At 38.0% G+C, this 22712-nt stretch overlaps 1 protein-coding gene across 3 annotated transcripts in view; it reads right to left on the bottom strand.

The window, feature by feature from the left end:
* The window catches only part of Cblb (Cbl proto-oncogene B), a 178388-nt gene that overhangs the window by 75996 nt on the left and 79680 nt on the right, over positions 1-22712 (bottom strand). For all 3 annotated transcript variants that reach the window (XM_050163448.1, XM_050163449.1, XM_050163450.1), the window contains exons 4-5: positions 16893-17039; positions 662-818 (exon numbers count right to left, since the gene is read on the bottom strand). In XM_050163448.1, coding sequence (XP_050019405.1) covers positions 662-818; positions 16893-17039 — 304 coding nt within the window. The remainder of the gene's footprint in view (positions 1-661; positions 819-16892; positions 17040-22712) is intronic.

The raw sequence follows: 22712 nt of genomic DNA, 5'->3' as shown, positions 1-22712 counted from the left end.
CCACTTGCTTTTGAATATATAAAAATAATGATGAATGTTAAAAAGTAAAAATGATAAATAACACAAGTATCATTGGATAAAGAAAAACAAATTTTGATGAGTTTTGTAAATTAATATTGTTACAAATTTGTGACAGAATATTATACAGGCATTGAAAAATGTATTGTTGAAGAATATTTGCTGGCATGGAAAACTTTGTTACAACTTGTTCAAAGGGAAAAGCAATTTGTAGAGTGATATAAGACCCTGTACACTATAGATAAATCAGTGACCTATTTCTAGCTCTGCTGTTTCTCTTCTGATCAAAAAATTGCCAAACAGATGAGATGCACCTGGCTAACAGCCACCTATAACGGCTTCAATCTATTAGCCACTGGGCTTAAAGATGAACAAGGGGAATATGTTAACAAGGGAATTTAAAACAATTCCTTTCGCTGAATCACTAAAACTAACAAGCAACCTACCAGGATCACATGACCTGATATTCCAAGCCTGGACCACAGGACTCACTCTAAACTTAGAGGAATGATCATCTACTGCCAAGACTGACGTTGTTATTCATATGTTTGTGTATTTCATACACGTGTTAAAAAAAAAGAAACAAACACAGAGCTCTGGAGGGAAGGAGGGGATAGATGGATTAAGCAAGTATATATCTTACCTGAAATAACCTGGTAAAAATATCAAATTCAAAAACGGAGATGTAATCATTGCAAGTTAAGTCAATGGTTGATTTTAGAGCCATTGCTTCCAGGCCAGAGCTAATCTGATGGACCTCATGCAGGCATTGTCTGAAGACTTTCCATGGTACAATGGTTCTGTGCAAGGAAATAGACAACTCAATGAATCAGGTGTCAATAAGGATATAGCTTCCACTGAAAAAAAGAAGTAAACCATGACATTATTAGTATCAGGTTTGAGCCAGGTGGTAGTGGCATACATCTTTAATCCAAGTTTGGGAGGCAGAGGCAGGTGGATCTCTGTGAGTTTAAGACCTCCTGGTGTACCAAGTGAGTTCCAGAACAGCCAGGACTGCTACAGGGAAACACGATCTCAAACACACACACACACACACACACACACACACACACACACACACACACACACACGAGTATTGCATTTGTATTAGAATAGTTGAAAATATTGCTCATTCAGGTTCCATTAAGTAAGTGTTCACTCGATTATTCTGCATTTGCTAAGCATCTAACAAGAATGTTAGTTTTTCATTCAGTTCATGGTTATGAAGATGTATCTCAAAACATAACAAACACAGAGCATTCTGGTCAAAGTGTTAAACATCATGATCTTTTTTTGTATACTCAAAGCAGTTTAACTATTGACCAATCACCTACAACCTCTCAGATGCAGTTTGCAGAAGTGAAAAGCATGTGTTCTCTGACCTTCCCTATGAATGCAACTGGAAGGCTTCTTTTATAAATCTTGTAGAAAATTGTTTACTCATTATCTACCAATTAATATATTTTATTATATATTATATAGCAAGTTTCAATACGTAATATTTCAGAACTTTAGAGTACCCCTGAATGAATTAAGAAAAGACCTGTTTCTCATTCCTCAAACTTAGCAATTTCCACTACTCACCCATCCTCCTTTCCACCATGAAAATCTGGGACACCCATCATCTATCTGTTCCTTAGAAACCTTTTCTCCTTTCACAATGCCACATTCCTAGTCATGAATAGATGGAAGGAAGAAACTATTCACGTCTTAAACACTGATGTTTCAGTCTTCAAACAGGACGCAAAAGCTATATGCCTGCTCCAGAAAGATAGTGCATATTTAAATGTTGGATTTTTCTTTACCATTGTCTCTAGAAAAAATAAGCAGAAATGAGATAAAATTTCTCTGGCCACGCTCAATACCAATTTTCTCAATGAAGTTTAGCTATGACTTGAATATTCTGAATTATTATCATTATCTACAGCAGCTTCCTGTCACAGAGAATCTAGAGCCTAAATTATTCTGTGATCTGGTTGGGTCCCAAGAATGAACCGTTTTGATGAGTTCCTAATTGGTGTTGACTCTCCTAGTTGCTCAAAGCCACTGATGGGCCATATCTACCGAAATAACAAAGCTGTTGGAGGCACTTAACTATGACGGGCCTAGACCATCTTTGGCCTTGGGGAACAAACACTCTGGAGGCAGGATTTATAATGCTAAGGGACACCAGTGGGGAAAACAGGAATCCTTCTGATTGAAGTCTCAACAAGACCTGGGGGAATTACAGTGTGTAAGAAAGTAGTATAAAAGAAATGGCAAGACAGGCCAGAAGACACTGGACTTGCAGGGAAACATGGGCTTCGTGCAGCATTAAAGAAGAAAGCTAAGACGCTTAATACCTCAAAAGACTTTTCTCTATGTATGAGAAAAAACAGGAAACCACAGAGAACTGAAGGGAGACACCACATCAGATGCCATTTAAGAGAAACACACGTCAGACTCTGATTAAGGTTAACAAAATGTTGCTGCCTTAAAAGAACAAGGAAAAATTCTAGTAATATTGGGAAGCTATTGACTTATAGGAGTGTACGGATACCGTTAGGCCAGCTGCATGGCAGCCACAATAGAAGTCTGCCCCAGAGGCACCTAATCATTTTCCAAATTAAAGCTTCCAGTACTGACCAGACACAAAGACAAAACTCATACATAATAAGCAGAGGGCAAACGCTGGTGAAAGGACTTCTAATTTCAGAATGATACAGATAGATCTTTTTTTTTTTTTAAGTACCATGATACTTTACTTAAAAAAGCATAAGTTGTATGAATAAAGTGGCTGAATGGAAAACTTCATTCTTTTGTGTGTGTAAAGTATAAAAGTCAAAACAAAATGGCTCTGATAAACATTTTAATATGTTACCCTAAAATTATCACTATCTGATACTTAAAATCCATACAGATTATAACCTATTTTGAATATTTCATGATTTTTCAGAGAAAAAATATAAAAGATAGCTACTTTTAAGATTTTGATGCAACATACAACTTCAGAGCAGTAATTTCAACATAAAAAGACACATTTTCATAGAAGCTGTGTAATGAGATTTTATCATAATTCATTTATGATAAACCCTAAGGCTCCAAGTACATATTCATTGGAACCTTCTTTCAAGTTGGTAATGAAGGCTAGGAAAGTAGAGCATTATTTGGCTGGTTTATCACAAAGAATCATTATTATAAGTATTCCTCCACTTCTGTGGGCTCAGCAGAGACCAAGTCTAAGGGATGGGAGAACAGAATGCGACAGAATGGGAAGAACAGAAGTAGAGTACAAAGTTTCCTTAAGAGCAAGAAAAGAAGACTGTGGTTTCAAATTTTTTGCGCCCTGGGCTTCTTGACAAAGGCAAGCATCAATGGCCACAAGATGAAGCCAGTGGGAGAAAATATTGATGACAAAATGTTTCACTGAAAAATGCAAACTTGTGTGTCTTGACAATGACCGGAGGCAAAGAGAGAGAAGAGAAACAAAGGAACAGAGCGGCATAAATGGGCCAACTTGAGTTTCAGTGTCTCACAACACTACAGAAAATTTAATCTCAATTTGCCACTTATCATTAATCATAAATCTCATTAGCTACAGGCAAATACCGTAAAAATATACTGGAATAATTATTTTCATTTTTTTACATGTTTTTTCTGTGTTTATGCATGGGAGCACGTCTTCGTGCGTGCGCATGTGTGTGTGTGTGTGTGTATATGTATGTGTGTGTGTTTGTGTGTGTATTGCCAGAATTAGTTCTCTCCTTCCACAATATTGGTCATGGGGCTAAAGTTCAGGTGATCAGATTGGTATTAAGTGCCTATGTCTGAAGTGCCATATTTCCAGATCAGGCACAAGTGATGTTTAATACACAAGACCAGTAGAAAGACCAGTGGGTACCTAGACAACTGCTTCCACAGTATGACCTCAGCACCTTTAGAATCTTAGTAAGAATAAGTGCAGTGATTCCTTCACAGCTTACCATTGCTCATATGCAATACAGAAATCTCTTACAAAAGTAGCAAGTTGTCCCATATAATGAATGCCTCAGAAAACAACATGCTAAACAAGGCCATGATACCATGCTGTTTAGATATCATTATCTTAATCTGTACAGAAAGAATAAACATTATTGGAGAAAGAATAAGGAAATGAGGTCAATTAGACACAAAAAGACAAAACGAAAAGGGGGTCAGTGGGTCAGCAACTGAGAGGTGACTCAGTCAGCTAGGCTGTCACCTGTGTGAAAGAGGAAGCATGTGTCCGTCTAACGTGAAAGCCTTGAAATTTTAAGATATGAAAGATGGATGTTAGGAAATCAGTCCAGAAAAAAAGGAAAGCAAAACATTTTCATGAAACGTCTAGTTCATTCAAGGCTCTGTATTTTACGTGCAGCACTTGGAGGGAAATTTCACATAACAAAGGTGTGACGATGAACAAGGGCAATGGTGTCTGGAAACAGGAAATAGCAGACATATGCGGTAAGAGAATTTACACAGCATTTCTAGAGGGCAAACTGGTAACAAGGTTCAAACCTGTGCAGCATGAGAGTCTCCTTCCATGAGATTCTGTCTAAGAAACACTGGTCTAAAGAAGCACTTAGCAGGTAGTGTAAAGTCTCACCTACCTGTCTCATTAAGGCACTGCTATGCGTAATACCACCAAACCAAAAGCAAATAAATTCATGGTTAATGACAGAAAGATTGTATGACAGCAACTGGAATTGCACAGAATGATATTTATCATGTAAATATATTCTCAGCACATTATATAAACTAGTTTTTATCTAATTACTGGCATTAAGGGTTCAATGTTAAACATTTTCATCATTTCTCGAAATAGCATTACAAACCTGGACTAGAGTCTAAAACTCTAAGATTCTGTATGACGTAATGGTATCTGAAAATATGAAACACTTGGGAGTAGGGAGCTAACAGAAGAAGAGCAAGGTCAATGCACATGTAGAATCAGAAATAGCAACGTCCTAAGGAGATATATAACCTTCCAGTGGGCTGGCAGACTCAGTATTATGAGGTTGTCACTTCTCCTTAAATTGATCTATAGATTCAATAACCTCAGTCAAAAGTCCACAGGGCATTGCTGCCGTAGAAACAAACAGATTCGAAACCTCACAGCAAACTATTAATAACCAAGATTAAATAGAATAATTTTACAAAGAACACAAGCAAGCTTATGTCCTTCACATTAACACAGTGGCAATGAGACACAGATAGGCAAACAGAGATGGAAAAACTGCTGTTTTAGAAAAAAAAAAAAAAAAAAAAAAAAAAAAAAAAAAAAACGAAAAATACAAACCCACAAAGGGTTTTTTTTCTTATATATAAGGCCAAATATTTGTAAAGTACATTTTTTTAAGATACGTTTTTATGAAGGCTGGTGGATACAAGTAGGTAAGGAACTAAATCTTGATCACCAGACACTAGTATTCTTTTAGAAAATCAACTTGAGGTATTTTAAACCTAACAATGAAATGGAGTTTTCTTAGAAGAGACACAGAAAGATATCTGCACACATTTGGAGCAGGCAAAAAATTTAAACTGAGCCAAAGATTTATTTATTTATTTGTTTGTTTGTTTGTTTGTTTATTTTTTGGGTTTTTCGAGACAGGGTTTCTCTGTAGCTTTGGAGCCTGTCCTGGAACTAGCTCTTGTAAACCAGGCTGGCCTCGAACTCACAGAGATCCGCCTGCCTATGTCTCTCGAGTGCTGGGATTAAAGGTGTGTGCCACCACCTCCTGGCTTGAGCCAAGGATTTTAAAGCATAAAGTAAACAATGAATGGAGGAGGGGCTGTTTATGAGCAGACGCTATAAAGCAAATGAAAAGGAAACAACATATGAAGATGTCGAATAAACATACAATGATAGGCTTAACTTCACTGGACATCAGAGCAAAGACAACCTAAGTCTGATGAAAGTCCACTCTCCCGGGCTGAGAGCCATTAGAAAGTGCTGAAGGGGTGTGGAGCAAGGTGGAGCATGGCATGGCCAGAACTGACAACAAGAGCTTCGCGGAATGCTGGGGAGCCTACTAAAGATGAAGGCCGGAACTCAAATACAACCATCAGAAATGCATAAATCCTTTGAAGAGGTGCATAGAACAGTTCTTTATTGACATTCAGATACCACACACAATATAATAAATACTTACATAACGGAACAAGAAAAATAAATTAAACACTGCTGCACCCAAGAATAGGGGACTTCCATGAGCACAACAGAGAGATGAGCCAACATCATTGGCAAGGAATACAAGACATGCTGTTTAACTCTTAGTGACTCCATCATACTACAAAGTGAGACTTGGGTGGGAGGGTGTTGAACTGCATGGGACTTGCTGCAAGCAAGGGCTCTGACCAACAGAGGATCAGGTGACATGCTGATACCTTCTTCAGAATGTTTTTATATTGGTGTGTTCATTTCATGAAACTTCATTACCTGACATTATGCATGCCTCTAGCCATGAACATTAAACTTGAATTATTTAAGTTAATTCTTAGAGTGTTACATTAAAGTCACTACTGAATATCAAAAGAGAGCATGAGAATAGATAATACAGGCTTTTAATAATAAATCAAGACTTTTATTGCTTGTTAGTTTTCATGCGGTGATAGTTGTTTGGAAAGTTGATTCTAGTCCATCCATATGTAATGTCATTTGGGCTTTGAAGATAATCTATCCTATCTGTATTAGTCCATTTCTTATTTTAAAGTTTTCGCTGGACTTTGCAGCATAACTCTGCAGCATAATCACCTTACCAAACAGATCTTCAGTGTCAGCACTTCTAAAGTGAAGGCTCGCTTTGTACAGAATGTAACAGGGTATTCAGAAGATGTCTGTTGGTTTGATTTTATTTTTTTCATTATGGATGCAGAGCATTAGGACTCTGATTCCTAGGCCTGCTGACATTCTTATAAATAGTTATTACTTAAATCCAATCTTTTTGGTAATGACTACATTTCTTGAAGGATATGAAAATAGATTCTTATCGGGCTATCTTTGCTCTGCTGCTCCATCAATAAGGGAAAACCAATTGTTTTCCAGCAGGGCAGAAAGAGCACATCAGCATCACTGATAGATGCCTCAGGACCACTCACACTTCACAGGATATAACCATGGTAACTAGAGGCGTTCATACTTAGATCTAACTACATCTCAACTTGCACAGAAAAAGTCACAGACACCACTTGTGATAGGCCTTCTTCCTAGCCAAAGCCTATGACACTTTGCTGTAGCATAGACAAGCATTTCTTCGTGGAGTGGACAATTACCCCATTTCTAGTCTGAGATCTACATTCAGAGATCTACATTTGCAGAAATAAGGAAATTCTATCTTTCTATTTCCCTTCACTTTCACCATAACATTATTCATGGAACTTCTGCTTGCATAGCTTAACCCACTCCTGCTCTTTATTCTGAGGAGGACTTTTTCCTTTATTATTAAAAAGTCTCTTTCAATGACCTTCTGGACATTTTGACTCTCGGAATTACACATGACCCGCTCCATTCTTCAATGCGGCTGCTTGCTGACCTCCATGGTTGAACCTGTCTGTTTCCTTAGACCCTAAGGTATAAGGCATGATTCTCTGTCTTCCTCTTCTGCAGTTCTCTCTTCCTGGCAGCTGTGGAATCCTCAGCTTGCCTGCTCTATTGTTTTTTCTCTCAGATGCTAATAAAATGGTCATAATACTTTCAAGTTCATTTTTCAGTTGTTTTTATTAACCAGGAGAATAAGAACTCACTAAAGGGAACCCTAAATCATCACAGTAACACTCATATTTATTTTTTGACTTTGGAAGTATGTTTATTGGTAGAAAGGAATAGGAGAAACTGAAAAAAAAAACACCACTTATAAAAATGCACTGAAATTCCTGATATAATTTTTCCATTTTCTTCATGGACCACAGAACAGCAGACTCTCTTCTTAAAGCTGTGGGCTTTTGTTCACATCTTCCTAAAGCATAACTGGTCTTCATTATACTTCCTCAGAAAGTTCATTAACATTTGGAAGGTGCACAGGATACAACTGTTCATGTTCAAAGCAAGCTGCCTTTGATCGGCTATGGTCAGATTAAGCAAAATTTAAAAAAAAATACACATTAAAAGTAGAGATTAATTCCACAGAAGTTTGTGGAATGCTTCAAAATGATCTTCCTTTCAACAATGAGCTCAGTATCAAAAACACTCAAAAAAGTCAATAATAAAACAGAACTTCTCTTAAATCTCTCAATACTGGCCAATCAAGTCAGTTAGCAATGAGTGAAGCCTTAGAAGTCTAAGCATAAAAGCAAACCAAATAAGCACCCAACAATATTCTAAGACCTTTACTGGAGAAACTACACATACTGAGCATATTTAGGTACACCATCAGGTACTTCTACTTTAAGATAAGGTCTCATTAAGTAGTTGAGGCTGGACATTAACTGTCTCTGTACCCAGGCATGCCCTCATTTTGTGATTCTCCTACCTTACTCTTTTGAGGAGCTAAGATTCCAGGCCTGAAGCACAGCTTAGGCTTCATATTTTGCAGATACTTAAAAGTAACAGAAAGAAGGGCAAAACTAGAACTAAACAAGAAAAAGTTATGTCGTGGAATGTTAGTTTAAAATGTGTTACATTTATTGATGCTGTGGAATATTTGTCTAATGATGCAAAGACATCTAGACAGGAGAAAGGAATAGGCAGGGTCGCCAGGCAGAGAGAGTAAACAGGAGAAATCAATATTCGAAAAAAGAAGAGAGAAGAGCAAGTAAAGGAGAAGAGGAGGAAGATTCCTGGGGCTAATCATATAGCCACACAGTCAGCCGAAGAGTAAGAAGGAAAGTATGATATATAGAATAAAGAAAGGTAAACAGCCCAGAGGCAAGAAAGTAGTTACAGACAGGACCATGTAAGTTAGAAAGCTGGCTAGAAATAAACCTATTATTTAGAATCTGGGTGGGGGCCCCCCAAAGAGTAAAAAGGAAAAGAAAAGAAAAGAAAAGAGAAAATATTAGTTACTTACTATTCTTCACAGTAATAATCAACATTCGAGATAGAAAATGAATATTTAGCAGCCAGCAATGAATATTTAGCAGTCAGTAATATATTTCCATATGCTGACTGTGAAAAAAAAAATCAATTACTTTGCTATAAAATTGAGTAGCTTTCCTACCAGCCAAAAGTGATTCTAAGGTGTTGCAGAGGCTGGGATGCTGCTCAGCTTCCAAGCTCCTAGGAAATTAGTTACCAGTTCCATGGATGCTGGCAGAAGTCTCCAAGTTTCTGGGTCAACACAAAAGATGTGTTTTACTCATAGCAATGCAATGATGAAAGCATCAGCTGTCTCTTGAATGTGTTCCTTGAGCCTTAATTCTCTCTGTGAGGATGCCAAGTGCTACCCACACACAGTGGGGCTCTTAGTTATGTAGAGTCTGGAATTAAATAAAAAACACCCAGATTTTTTATAATGGGCAATAAACACAACTCTCCAGTCATCTGGAGACAGAGACAGAGAGACAGAGAGAGAAACAGAGGGAATGTGCAAGATGAGAAAGGAAACAGAAGGGAGACATGGGGGAATAGAAAGAACAGCAGGAGAGAAGAGAGAAGTGGGGAAACAAGAGAGAGCAAGGAGGCAAAGCTGAACAAAGTTACAATGGGCATGTATGAAGATGTTACAACGAACTTTATTTTTTATATTTAAATAAAATGCATGTGTAGGTGGCAATTATAGGCACTAGAGGGTATACACATATGATCCCTTCCAGGATGTGAAGAATATATCAACGCTACTCTTGTATTGTATATATCATTTTATTTGTGTTATGCATGTGGTGAACACACAAATCAGTATAGTAAGGGATATGTACAATTTATATATCCATAAAAATGGAAAACATCGAGTAATATCCCATGCTAGAAAAGTAGTAGGAAGTTGGCAATGAAGAATACAATTAAGATTTGAAGATCATTGCTAAAATTTCTTAACCACAGCATACACTATGATCCACCTAGCACATAAACTGAACCCTCTTCCACTTAAAACATACCAATGTCAATGGCTTTCAGTTTTTCTTGGGGACACAAATGACCGAGCTTTAGAAGTGTGGCTTTGTATAAGGGGAAAAAAAAGTGCAAAGAAAGCAACAGGTAGAGGTTTCAAAATACAGTATAGTGATGGATATATATATATGTATATGTATATATATATATATATATATATATATATATATATATATATCCAGCAGCGTTGAGCATGCTCAGTCCTGAGCCAAGCAAGTCCTTGCTTGAGCAGAATTCACGTTCCCTTGTCTGAATTCCACAGTCACCAAGAACGTTCTGAATATTATGGAGTTCAGGTGATCATTGGTCAATAATGCCACAACATCCTCTGCCCAACATGGCCTGAATCACTGGGACATAATAAAATCATTATTCTGTTTGGCTGAATTTATAAGTTTAGCAAATCTGGATCTACTCTTTAAATATGTTCTTTTTAAAAAATAAGATTATGCTTAATGACACATATTTCAAAGTAAAGAGTAGAATAAAGAAAAAAGAGAAGACAATGTCTTTACAGAATGCTGAATTTCCTATAATCATTTCTTTTGAACTAACCGACACCACAGCAAGTCAGTCCCACTACTGTATCCCCAGGAAGAGGCTGAGTAGATACTCTATTAATAAATGTACATTTTCTACAATATGCTTTCTCCTTGGAGGCCAATGTTCCTCTCATGCTTCAGTCCATGGCCACTGGTAAATTAGCTTATTTACTACTCATAGTAAGTAGGCAATTTCTAATGATAAAATAACAACTTTAAGCATTTATCATTTTATATCCTGTATCCCAAATTGAACAAACACTGCTTATCATTAGTAAGTTACAATTTTGTATTTTTGAATTTTAGACAATGAGTTCAACAGTAGCAAAAAAATCCTTTAAGTTGTATTTAAGCTTTATTATTTTGTTGACATAAAATACTATAATTTGTTTAGACAATAATAGGAGCTGATTCAAAAAATTATTTTTGCGTTTATATTTCAGTTTTTAGGTAATTTTTTCCTAGTGAACCTGTTGTATAGTTTCATTGTAAAAGTCCCCAGTTTCAACTGTGTACTCCCTCTATTAATTAGAGAACTAGGTTGTCTTTTCTATAACGGGAAACAGATCTAGTTAATAGCCTAGAGAACATATATATTACTCAATGGAGAGGAAAAGAAATAAGTTTTTCTTGTTTTTTATTAAAAGTGAAAAGTAAGTACGGAAAACCAAAGAAAGTCCATACTGCTTTCCTGGGAAATCAAAGGCAGAGGCCATAAACCCAGCTGTAAAAAGGTCATTTTTCCCCAGAGCAAGCAAGATCATTTATCTTTAACTCACTTTTACAAAGGGATACACATAATCTTAGAACAATTCAATTTTCACTTTTAATTCTTTTTGGTTTGCTTTAGATTGCCAGATGTGGAAGTTCCATCAAAGTCAAAGATTAACTATACTAATTCTAAAACTACCAAATATATATATATATATATATATATATATATATTTGAAGTAAGATCAAAGAAAAAATTGTTTAATTACTTCACAATATAGTTGGCTCATTATGCGCCAGACAATATTATACTCTTATAGGCAGCTTCTAACCTGTTAAATTTTCACAGCAGCACCAGACAACAGATATTGTCCCGACCTCACGTCTACACTAGGCAAGAGGAAAGGGATGCATGGACTGTCCAAGGAGTGTCCCCGGGGACAAAGCGAGGAAGTGCTGCAGTCAGAGCCCACAGGAACTAGAGGACCTCATATCTACACTGCATTCCTCCCCTGAGGAAACAAGCTGTTTGTTTGGCTTTCTCTCATACAGGTTACGGGGCCATACAATCCTCTGCTCCCTGTCTGTGAATTAAATGTACAATGTTCATAAAAGCTTAAATGACACACTCTGCTGAGGCATCTACAGCGACTCCATGAAGCTCAGAAACTAAGCTTCATGAAGGGATGATAATTATCCACATGATTAGATAAAATAGTAAAAAACAGTACATGCACACAGTCTGCTAATGAGTATCAGTGCCCACACATTCTGAGACAATACACCAAGGCACTCAAAAACAAAGTTAATGGAGTCCCTGTCTTCAAGTGGACTGTCTAGTCTCTCGGAAATGCCTCGACTGGGAAACAGGAACGTATCACCGTTCCTTGTAAACTAGAAGAATGAATAGGAACCTGGGTACCAATATGGATGTGGAAAACACTTTAGATAAAGTCTGTCAGGAACATCTCCGAAGCGCTCGGGCACACTATGGGTGACTAGTCACACAGGCGGTGGTAGGGACATTAGCAGAGTGAAGCGTGAAAAGAGAGAAGTGCGCAGGGGAAATACTGGTAAACTGTGGCATAGATGTTTCTCTGCAGTTGATCTGGGGTGGGGGCTCAGAGTGGGTGAAGCAGGGAGAGCACGGAGGAAGGAAGGAGAAAGAGAGATCAGCTAACGTTTCCTAAAACCTGAAGTTTGGGGTGTTGGACTTGATCTCAGACCCAGTATTTCTGAAGCAGTTCTGGCCAATGTTTGGAGTGATTGCCTCTGCTTCCCACAGATCTCACTGGTCTCAGAAGCTGTTACGGAAGACAGACGGTCCAACAACAAGGCTGTTACAGCAAGCCAGGGGAAGTCGAAACTTCAACATAACAACTGGTAATGGACACAGTGAGAAAGAACACCCAAGAGAAGTGAAAGACTTGGTGCTGCATAATAATTTGCTCGGGAACCTTTGGTAAAATCTTAATGGCTAGTGGTCCTGCTTAGAAAAACAGCTTCCACGGTGTGTGAGCACTTTAGCCCCTGTCCTCTTCTCCCTGACCCTCCCATGCTGTCTCCTTCCCTCCCTCTCTCCCTCCCTCCCCTGCCCTCTCACCTGCCTTCTTCTCCTCTCTGCCCACTTTCCTAGGCATTTATGCACTTGTGTGAGATGGGACCTGTGCCAGACTGAAAATGCTTCTGAATTACCAGCATGGGTCCACCCCGCCCCCGGATTATAAAGATTATTCCAGAATATGAAGATTTGGTCTGACTGTCTCATTTTGTAACTTATATTGATCCATTTATTCAATAATGTTACTTTCCTACATGTTTCTATTACATCCTGGTGAAGAGAATAAGGAAGTAAAGGCAACACTAAACTTTTAAAATACTAAATGGATTTGCATAAAGATTTGAGTGTGCAGGATTTTCTATTCCTTTTGTCATGCCCATTTTGTCTTACTGAGACTCTGGCAGACAGGGCCTATTGGCTGCTATGCTGAGCCCCAGACAGAGAGTAGGCATACAGTACTGAAAGCCATTTTTCTATTCCTGTTTTCATAAGGTCTGAAATGAAATTAATGTGTGAGTATCATGAAGTCTTCTGAAGAATGGCTTGTTTTTTATTTTAATTCATTCTTTTTTTTTCTTTTTTCATTAAGATTTTAATGTAGATGTAAATGAATTTTTAAAAAATTAAAGATTCCTTTTTTTTTAGAATAAAGATTTAGTGCACAAATACAGCCCAAAGCCAACAGAAAAATAGTTTTGCCCTGTCGTTTTCCTAAGAAAGCACTGCAGCTACCTAGAAAAGGCCAAAAGAACAAAAAAATCTCTTTCCCAGGCTTTCAAAGAAGGGCATGTTAAACTATGTACAGCAATCTTAAAAGTTTTGTTAAAGATGACCTTATCCCTTCACGGAAGGAAACCATAACAACAGTCTTTAAGAATAAAATCACAGAATTTTAATCTGACTGATTGTAGAAACAACCTCTTATTATAAGTCTTTTTTTTTTTTAACAATGCTATTCTGAAGTGTAATGTCACCGCTTAGATTAAATGAAACTATATTCTTATATCATCACTATAAAGGATAAATGACAGGGATTCTTTAAGATGAGAACCAAGTAAATATGAGCTATTTGGAACATGATGAAGAGAAAGAATTCAGTCCATGGAAGTCACACCATTCATGCACTGTTCATGAACTCGAAAGACACAGGGAACCACAGGACAACAGCCAACTGAGAATGAGGAAATGGCTTTAGTCTACTTTTATTCTCGAATCAGTTCGGGAAGCACCCTGGAACTGTATGCTCATCCTAAAAGCAAAGGTGTCAAAGGCCATTTTCAGCCTGTCTACGTCACAGACTCAGTGGACGAAGGGAGGACTGCGGGCAGGGACAGCACTTGGACTATAGCTTAAGTGATTTCCTGACGGAACAGTTCTAAACAATAGCAGCCCCTTGGCGTCTGTGGCTAAGCAAAGGAGACCCAAGGTGTCTAAAACTCATAATTCACCGTGCTGTGTGGTGTCAGCAAAGTACATATGACTCTTCAAAAACATGAGCACAGTTGCCATTTCTTAGGAACCTCCTAACAAAGTGCTGTACAACAAAGCATAATTGTCAGCTTTCAAACTGAATTTCCGTGAACAACTTGTTCTATACATTTTCAGAAGCTTTAAGAGAAAAATTATTTTGAAAGTCACCACGTGTGCCCTGGGCTCTCAGTGCTAACACGGGAGCTGCAATGCCTGCGCTCTTCCAGAACTCGCCTCGCTGCTGTGCGCCGCTCATCCATATTTCATGAGGATGCTCTCCGCTCCTGCGGTTCACATTAGCAGTGAGGATGAAACTATTAATCCCTCGATGGTAAATGGACGTAGAAATGTTATGAAGAGCTGGATTTCTACAACACAGTGTTCATGCCACTGGAATAAAATGGTATATTCTCCTTTCATTTCAATATAGGAAGTGAACAACAGGATTTTTTTGGAGTCACACCAAGAATGGTGGCACACACCTATCATCCCGGCATGTGGAAAGCAGCCTAAGGAGGACCTTAGGTTTTAGGCTAGCCTAAGACACATGGTAAGACCTTTCTCAAGCACCAAACCAAAATATATTTTTGGAACCAGAATGTTCTATGCCTGTTAAAATCGCTACTCTGAGTATGTACAGTCTAGTCGTGGTAGTAGCGACAGAAACCAACCTTTTCATGACAGAAAGGAAAGGACAAAGCCTAAGCCAATGCTACAGTCACCATTCTGAGAGCACTGAGCAGCTCAAGGCATAGCCCACACATTACCTGTCTAACTCCACAATTCATGTAACAGACAGGCACAGCTACCCAGTTTTCAAACACTCATCAATGTGGAAGCCATCAGGCGTCCTCTCCACTGGGTAGTGTCCTCTTCCAGCAAGAGCATCTGAAGGTGCTCTTTTTAAAGGAAACCTTAGGAAGTCACGGAAGTCACTTGTCTCCCGTTGTTCACTTCTGACGGATGATCCCCAAAGTTTACCAAGTGTTACATAAATTATGATGAATCCTCACATTCAACCCCAACGTTAACCTGCTCATGGACATGTATATCTGAGTAAGAAGTATTTATGGTCTTCACTTGGCAGCTCTGTGATGCACCTGGTCACACAGCTTTTGTTTAAACCTAATGGGCTTTTGTGAACAATACACAGAAAGGATTGCTGGGTGAAATAGGAGGCTCTTGCACCTCATTTTTAAAGATCCTTTCTAAATCTAACATATATCTCTTCTAAAAAGAGGTCTGTAGTTGGTTTGTTGTTTCTTTTGTTTTATTATTTTTTTAAATCTTGGGGACCGCTACTTCACTTCATTCCCAAGTAAATACACAGAGACGTACTCTAACTTATGAATGCCTAGCCTTTGTTTGCTTTCTTTCTAGCCAGCTTTTCTCACTTAACTTATCTCATTTCTCTTTACCTATGCTTTGCCTCTGGGCTGTTTGCCTTTCTTTATTCTATATACCTTTCTTTCCTTCTTCCTCCTGCTCTGGCTGTGTGGCTGAGGTGATGGCCCCTGGAGTTCTCCTCTCCTCCTTTTCTTGCTGCTCCGCCTTCTTTTCCCTGGATTTTTATTTATTCTCTCTGCTTGCCAGCCCTGGCTTTTCTCTCTTCTGCCTAACTATTGGACATTCATCTCTTTCTTAGACCAATTAGGTGTTTGAAGTAGTCAAAATAACACAGCTTTACCGTGCTCAACGAATGAATGCAACATAAAAGAATGTAATATCTTTGAATCATTAAATATTCCACAGCACAAACGTAACACAACTAATATCCCACTTTTTTGCATGTCTATGGTATATGTATATGCGCATGTCTGTACATGTGTGTGTGTAGAAGTTTGTATCTGTAGATGCATATGTGTTTATTCATACAAGAGGAGGCCTGAGATAAACTGAGTACGTCTTTTTCAATCACTCTCCACATAATATGCGAGGCAGGGTCTCTCACATTATCCTGGGCTCACCAGCTTAGTTAATCTAGCTTGTCAGTTGCTTTAGAAACCCCATCTCCATGTTCAGCATGCTGGTGTTACGGGTGGGCTGCCATGCCCATCAATAGTTATGTGGATACTGGGAGCTCAAGCTGTATTCCCCTGCCTACACAATAAGCACTTTTCCCTGTGCTATTTCCGCAGTCCTATTTATGCTTTTTAAGGTAAATATTCCTATGTACCATATATAGGTATTAAATGATAAGAAATTATACACATGAATTATTTTATATGTGTCTGCTTCTCAGAGCTAACTGACACAATAAGTTCTTTCAGAATACAAATTCTGTCTAATCTGACATTGACTCTAACAACAAAAATTATATGTCTCATTACTAACACATTTGTTGACAAAGGTTATCAAGGTTTGGGGGCCACAGCTCAGTGGGAAAACACTCAAGCAGCACACACAAGGTCTTCGCTCAAATCCTCAGCACTGAAGGAAAAAGAAGAGAATCAAATCCTATGAAAAATACCGAATGCTTTCTCTGTATGGTCAAGAAACAAGCTGACAACACAGAGAACCAGGTTGATGGGTCTACATTCTGACTTACTTGTCTCCAAAGAACTTCTTCCAGAATTCAGCAGCATCTGCTTTTGTGATCCGGAAGTTATCTCCCTGGAACTGGCCATTGGGAAAGATTGCCTTAATTTCTGCCAGCATGTGACTGAAGATCAGGGACAATTTAGTGAGATTCCGTCTGTACAAGGGAAGAACGAAGAGAGGTAAATATATGCATGTAACCTTTAATGGGAATCTATAATAATTCAAGTAAATTCTGTATATATCAAGCAGAGGCTTAGGAGTCAGTCATGAACCTAAAAGTAGGTTGATCTCAAGGTGAGAATCCATTTAAAATAATGTTCGCTATACACATTCCTAACCAATTTAGATTTTATCTTTTATCCATGTATTTATTTAACTGAAAAAGAGCAAAGAAAATGATGTAATTTTATTCATTAGGCTTACAGTTTAATGAGAAGGATAAACCTGTGGAAAGCATAATTAAATATAAAGGTTAGACACAAATGGCAGGGTGCTCTTTCTACCCAGGAACATGGGGGAAATCCGCCATGAGAGAGTGCAGGAAGACATATACTTTCATAGCACACGATTGCCCCACGGTAGAGAAGAGAATGGCAGAGGAGAGAGAAGGGGCTAGAAGCATTAGGAGCACAGCTTTTCAGAGTATGGCTACCACTTGGCTCACAGGGGCACAGCAGAGGGAAAGACGACGTGACAGGAAATGGGATGGAAGAACATTTACTTATAATTGCCCTGAAGAGAGAGCCAAGCCAATGAGCCAAAGAGTCTCTGACTTCACTGGTCTCTTCTACTTCCGAATGAGATGTCTCTAAGATGGGGTTTGAAACAGATATTGCCAGAATTTCCTGGGTCATTCTAGCATGTTTCCTTCATTACAACAACTACAACATGAGAAGAGGAGCCAAAACAGATTGGATGAAATGTCTCAAAAGAATAAAATGGCAACAGGATAAGAAAAAGATGGCCAAGATAGAAAGTAAATGTGGGGATCCTCCGTTCTAATTCCCATGCTTCTGGGGATTCCAACATGATTTAAAATATATTTTATGAGGAAAGATAGCACTATCATCTCAATTACTCTTCTTTCTTAAGTCTATGACGTAAACTATGTTGAAAGGCCCTGATCTACCAGTGCTACATAACAAAGAAGCAACTAAAACACAAAAGGTTAAACAAACTTATTTAAAACTGAGTTGTCAATTGACTTTACATTCTCTTTAGCTCACAGTCACCAGACAGAACTCAACCAACACACACACATACACGAGCACATGCATGAGAAACTGATTTCTAAATTTTAACTTAGTTTAACTTAATTCTTAGTTTTAACTTCTTTCTAAGCTGAGAGGAGTGTGCTGATATGTGTAGGGGGCTGGAACAGGGGCAAGTGCCTCAAGAAAACAAACACACATGAAGTATAGAGAGTAATTCAACTCGCAATAAGTAAAACCTTATTTTCAACAATAACTTTGTCAATAAAAATCATGCTACTCCTCCCATTTTTCTTCTGGAATCTGTACTGAATGACAACAGGAAAACAAGAATACAAAAAAAAAACCCCAATAAAAACAACAACAATACATGCTTAGAAGACATTGTGTAATATGTACCCATGGGTGCTTTGCTTCCTAAAACACTATTAAAGATACATATGATGAACAGAGAACACACAGTAGGTACTGGAGAAAGGGCCGAGTAGAATAAAGAGGGAACAATAAGGCATGAACTGTGTTGTCATAATGTCTTTATCCTTAAGCAAAGCACCAAACAGTCTCATAAGACACACTATCTGTGAAACTTCATTTCTAAGGACTCAGAAGTTGGCAATCTCAGATTCACTATCACTGTACAGAACTCTTCATTATCTGGAACACATCTGCAGGGCTGCTTAACACAACCTGATCCAAGTGCGAGCCTGCTCTTGGTCGAACCATTACGACTGACCTGGCTGTCTCATGATTGCCCATCCATCCAGATTAAAATGATGGCAGGTGTTAAGACATGCATTCTAGGAGATGAAAAGCAAACTGTTCCACTCTAAAAGCAACAAAGTGTGTTCAACCTCAACTGTAAAAGACCTTCAAGACCCATGCTTAGAGAAAACATAAAGTCACTTAGAAAACCTGCAATGAATTAAGTCTTATTATTAGGTGAGAGGGTTAGTTTTCCATCAAACTCCCAATTGACACATGAGAAAGAAAAAGAAAAAATGAATATGGTAGCAATTAAGATAAACCAAGTGTTCGTTATTTTCTAAAATGCTTGCCTCCATCCCCTTGTGTCTTTGTTCTTTAATCACTCCCAAATGTTTGTAAGTTTTCCTTGCTAGGTATAAGTCAGAGGCATAAAGTCAGTGATTACTAATCTTGGGTATTTGAACCACAGGAGATGAAAGAGGACAGAAAGAATTAACTTGTTCAATGGCTATATAGACATTCAACTTTAAAACATAAACAGGAACATTTTATAATTTATAATCTAGAGGCTCTAACAGTACATACATAAATAACTCCTTATTTTTTTGTTAGCGTGGTTCCTTTTTTTTAAAAAAACCTACAATGGGTCACTAAAGTTTTATCAAGCTTGTTTTACATGACCTGAGAAAATTATATATGTATAATATGTGTGTGTGTGTGCGTGTGTGTGTCCGTTCTGTATTTTTAAAAGAAACTCCAACTCGTGTTGTTGAAAAGTATTTGGAGTCATCAGTCTCATGTTATCTTAATTTTCATAAAGTCCAGAAAATAGATTTTATTATATTTACACACACACACACACTGCAAAAATGTAAATGACCAATCTGGGAACTCATTGGCAAAAACACTGATTTGTGATAATTCAATACAGTTAATTAAATCTTCTATCTATTACCATTTAAATTTATTGGTATAGTAATCAGGCTGTGGCATTCCTGCATTTTTTCTATGTAGTACATGTATTATGTAATTCCCCACCATACTCTATATTATAGACCGCCAGCTTTTAACAACATCCTACCTTCAAATGAAATACAAAATTACATATCATTCTAAGCATCTAAAGACAGGGGAAGAAAGAAAGCATCATTGAGCATGTTCTCTGAGGCTAAGATACTTCCTCCTATCATACAACCATCCCAGACTGAGACAGCTTTTCCTAAAGCCACCTGATTCGCCACCACATGATCAGAAATGATGACTAATTAACGGACAGTTTCATGATTACTAATCACTAGTTTGTAACTAAGGCTCTCCTGCCCCACCACAACCTTAAAAGAAAATCTGTTCACAAAGACTTAATGTTACAAATATAATTCTTACTTCATTTACAAGACCTGGCATTATGAATTCTTTCAATTCTTTCATTTACAAGAAAAAGTCCTCAATACTATTTATACAATTTGAGCCATTTTTCATTGGTTTTGTGGGGAACTTTGTAGATGAAAAATTGTTTCAGAGTAAGGTATTTTGAAATAAGAACCAACCAGAAATTAGATATTGGTAATGACTATGGAACTGCTGAAGATGTCAACATTGCAGGAGGCAGAAAAGGAGGCAGGGAGGAGTACAAGTAAACAAGCAAGCAGGAGGAGAAAAGTAAAGACTGGTTCACTGCTCCTTGAAAACTGGACCTAATGCATCCACAATGTCACAGTCATTACCTAAGCTGCAGGACACCCTTCTGTCCTGGCTCAGTCTTTAACACTGTATCCCCTTTCAAAGGTGTGGATCAAGTTCTGAAACACAAGCAAGTCTGTTAGAATGCCCAATAATAAATACGGCTGAAGTAGAATGATGACACTTCACCGTTCATGAGTACGTCCAAGTAGTTCGGATGGCTCCAGCCAATACCATTAAGGACAAGGAACAAACAGCTGATACTGGGATATAGAAGGCTACTATTAGTGAACTTTGGCACAAAAAGACACAAAGAGAGAGCATTACAATAAAACATATGAAGGGTGGTGGTATGCCCTAACCATGGCCACTATGACTTAATGAATTAATGTTGAAAATGAATTAATAACATCAATTTTTCATGGGCAGCAAACACTGAACATGAGAGAAGCACAAAACATATAATCTAGTGAGATTGCACATTGCTGGTTTGCTCCATGGGAGAAATAGCTGTCATAAATGACGGAAGAAATAAAAAGCCAGAAGTAGTCAAGAACTTTAAAAGAGATTTAATTAGTGAAGTCCAAACTTCATGAAAATGTGCTGCTTTGGGTAGCAGAAACGGAGGATCATATTTTATCAGAAACTATTAATAATTCAGTTTTCACATTTAAAAGCTAGAGCACATGCTTCTAACTCTTGACTAGGTAAAACAAAGCTAACAGAAACCCAAAGCAGCACATAAAACAGAGAAGCACGTAGAAGGACACTCAGATCCAGTTAAGGAGCATCTGTGACATAGTGCCTCCAAGAGAGACGTAGAGGTGCTCCACACTACTGCTGACCTTGGGCACTCTCATTCCTAAGGAAGCAGGAGACATGGCTGACATCAGCCTTGCCTTTCATTTCTCCCTTCTGAGAACAGTCTATTGCCAAGAGACCTGGCAGTTAATAGAGCCAATTGTTAGTCACCCCTCTGTCCACATACTAAAAGTTGTCAAGACCTCTAAGGAGAGTGAAAAGTTTTCTTTTTCTTTTAGTCCAATACCTAGAAATGGTGCTCGGTGGCTTGATTCTAGTCACGGTACCAGAATAAAGAAAGAGAGAAGGCCACAATTGTTTACTATGGAAGATTTTGTGTTTACTTCAAGCCACAAGACAAGTGAGGAGGATGCCCAGAAACAACTTAGACTGGAACAAAGGTATTAGGACCATCTTCAGCCTACCTACATCTGATGTAAGATTCCACTCTGTATGCTGTGAATATGATTGGTGTTGGTGAATAAAGAAACTGCCTTGGCCTGTTGATAGGGCAGAACTTAGGTAGGCAGAGAAAACTAAAGTGAATGCTGGGAGAAAGGAGGTAGAGTGAGAGACAAGCCATGGAGCCACCACCGGAGACAGATGTGCTGAAACTTTGCTCATGGTGATGCACAGCCTAATGGAGATGGGTTAAATTAATAAGTAAGAGTTAGCCAATAAGAAGCTAGAGCTAATGGGCCAAGCAGTGATTTAAATAATACAGTTTCTGTGTGATTATTTCGGTTAAATACTGGGTGGCCGGGAACAAATGAGCAGCCTCATTACAACATACATCAATGAGCTTCCTGGAATCTGTGGACTGATGATTAACTTGGGGAGTAGAAGAGGACCATTAAGAAGGGGAGGAGGATACAGAAAAAAAAAAGTTGGGATGAAAACAAAGTGGAATGTTAAGCAGGAAACTGCCACAATAAATTTCATTTTGTATGCTAATTAAAATATTAACAAATTAGGTATGAAAACTGGATAGAAAATTTAAAAAGAGATTGCTTTAAAAAATAAAAAAGTCAAGCTTCAATTCCTTGCCTGAACCAGAGATCCACACTGGACATCCATTGGCCTCTACATAGCTCTCTCTTCCATGTGCATTATACAAGTTTCCACTGAGGCAAAGGCTATGACAGTAAAAATTCCGATGGAAAACAGATGGGTCAGGAACAAGTAGCTATAAATGGACACTTCATGATCAACTTGCTTAAAAACTTAAAAATGAAATCATGCTGCTATATTCAAAACTAATATACTTAGAGGAGTTTTCAAACGATATTCAAACATATGTAGTTTAATAATTCAAATATCCTACATTTGAGACTTTGGTCTGCAGTCTATTATTACCAGGTACATATCCTTACTCTACTGCTAAGTTTGAAGTTACTAAGCCTTTGGAATAGGTTTCCTCATTCTGGAAG

The sequence above is a fragment of the Alexandromys fortis genome, unplaced genomic scaffold, assembly GCF_014885135.2.
Source record: "Alexandromys fortis isolate MF-2015 unplaced genomic scaffold, M_Fortis_MF-2015_v1.1 scaffold_131, whole genome shotgun sequence".
In the NCBI taxonomy this organism is placed as follows: domain Eukaryota; kingdom Metazoa; phylum Chordata; class Mammalia; order Rodentia; family Cricetidae; genus Alexandromys; species Alexandromys fortis.
This window is presented reverse-complemented; position numbering and strand designations above follow the sequence as displayed.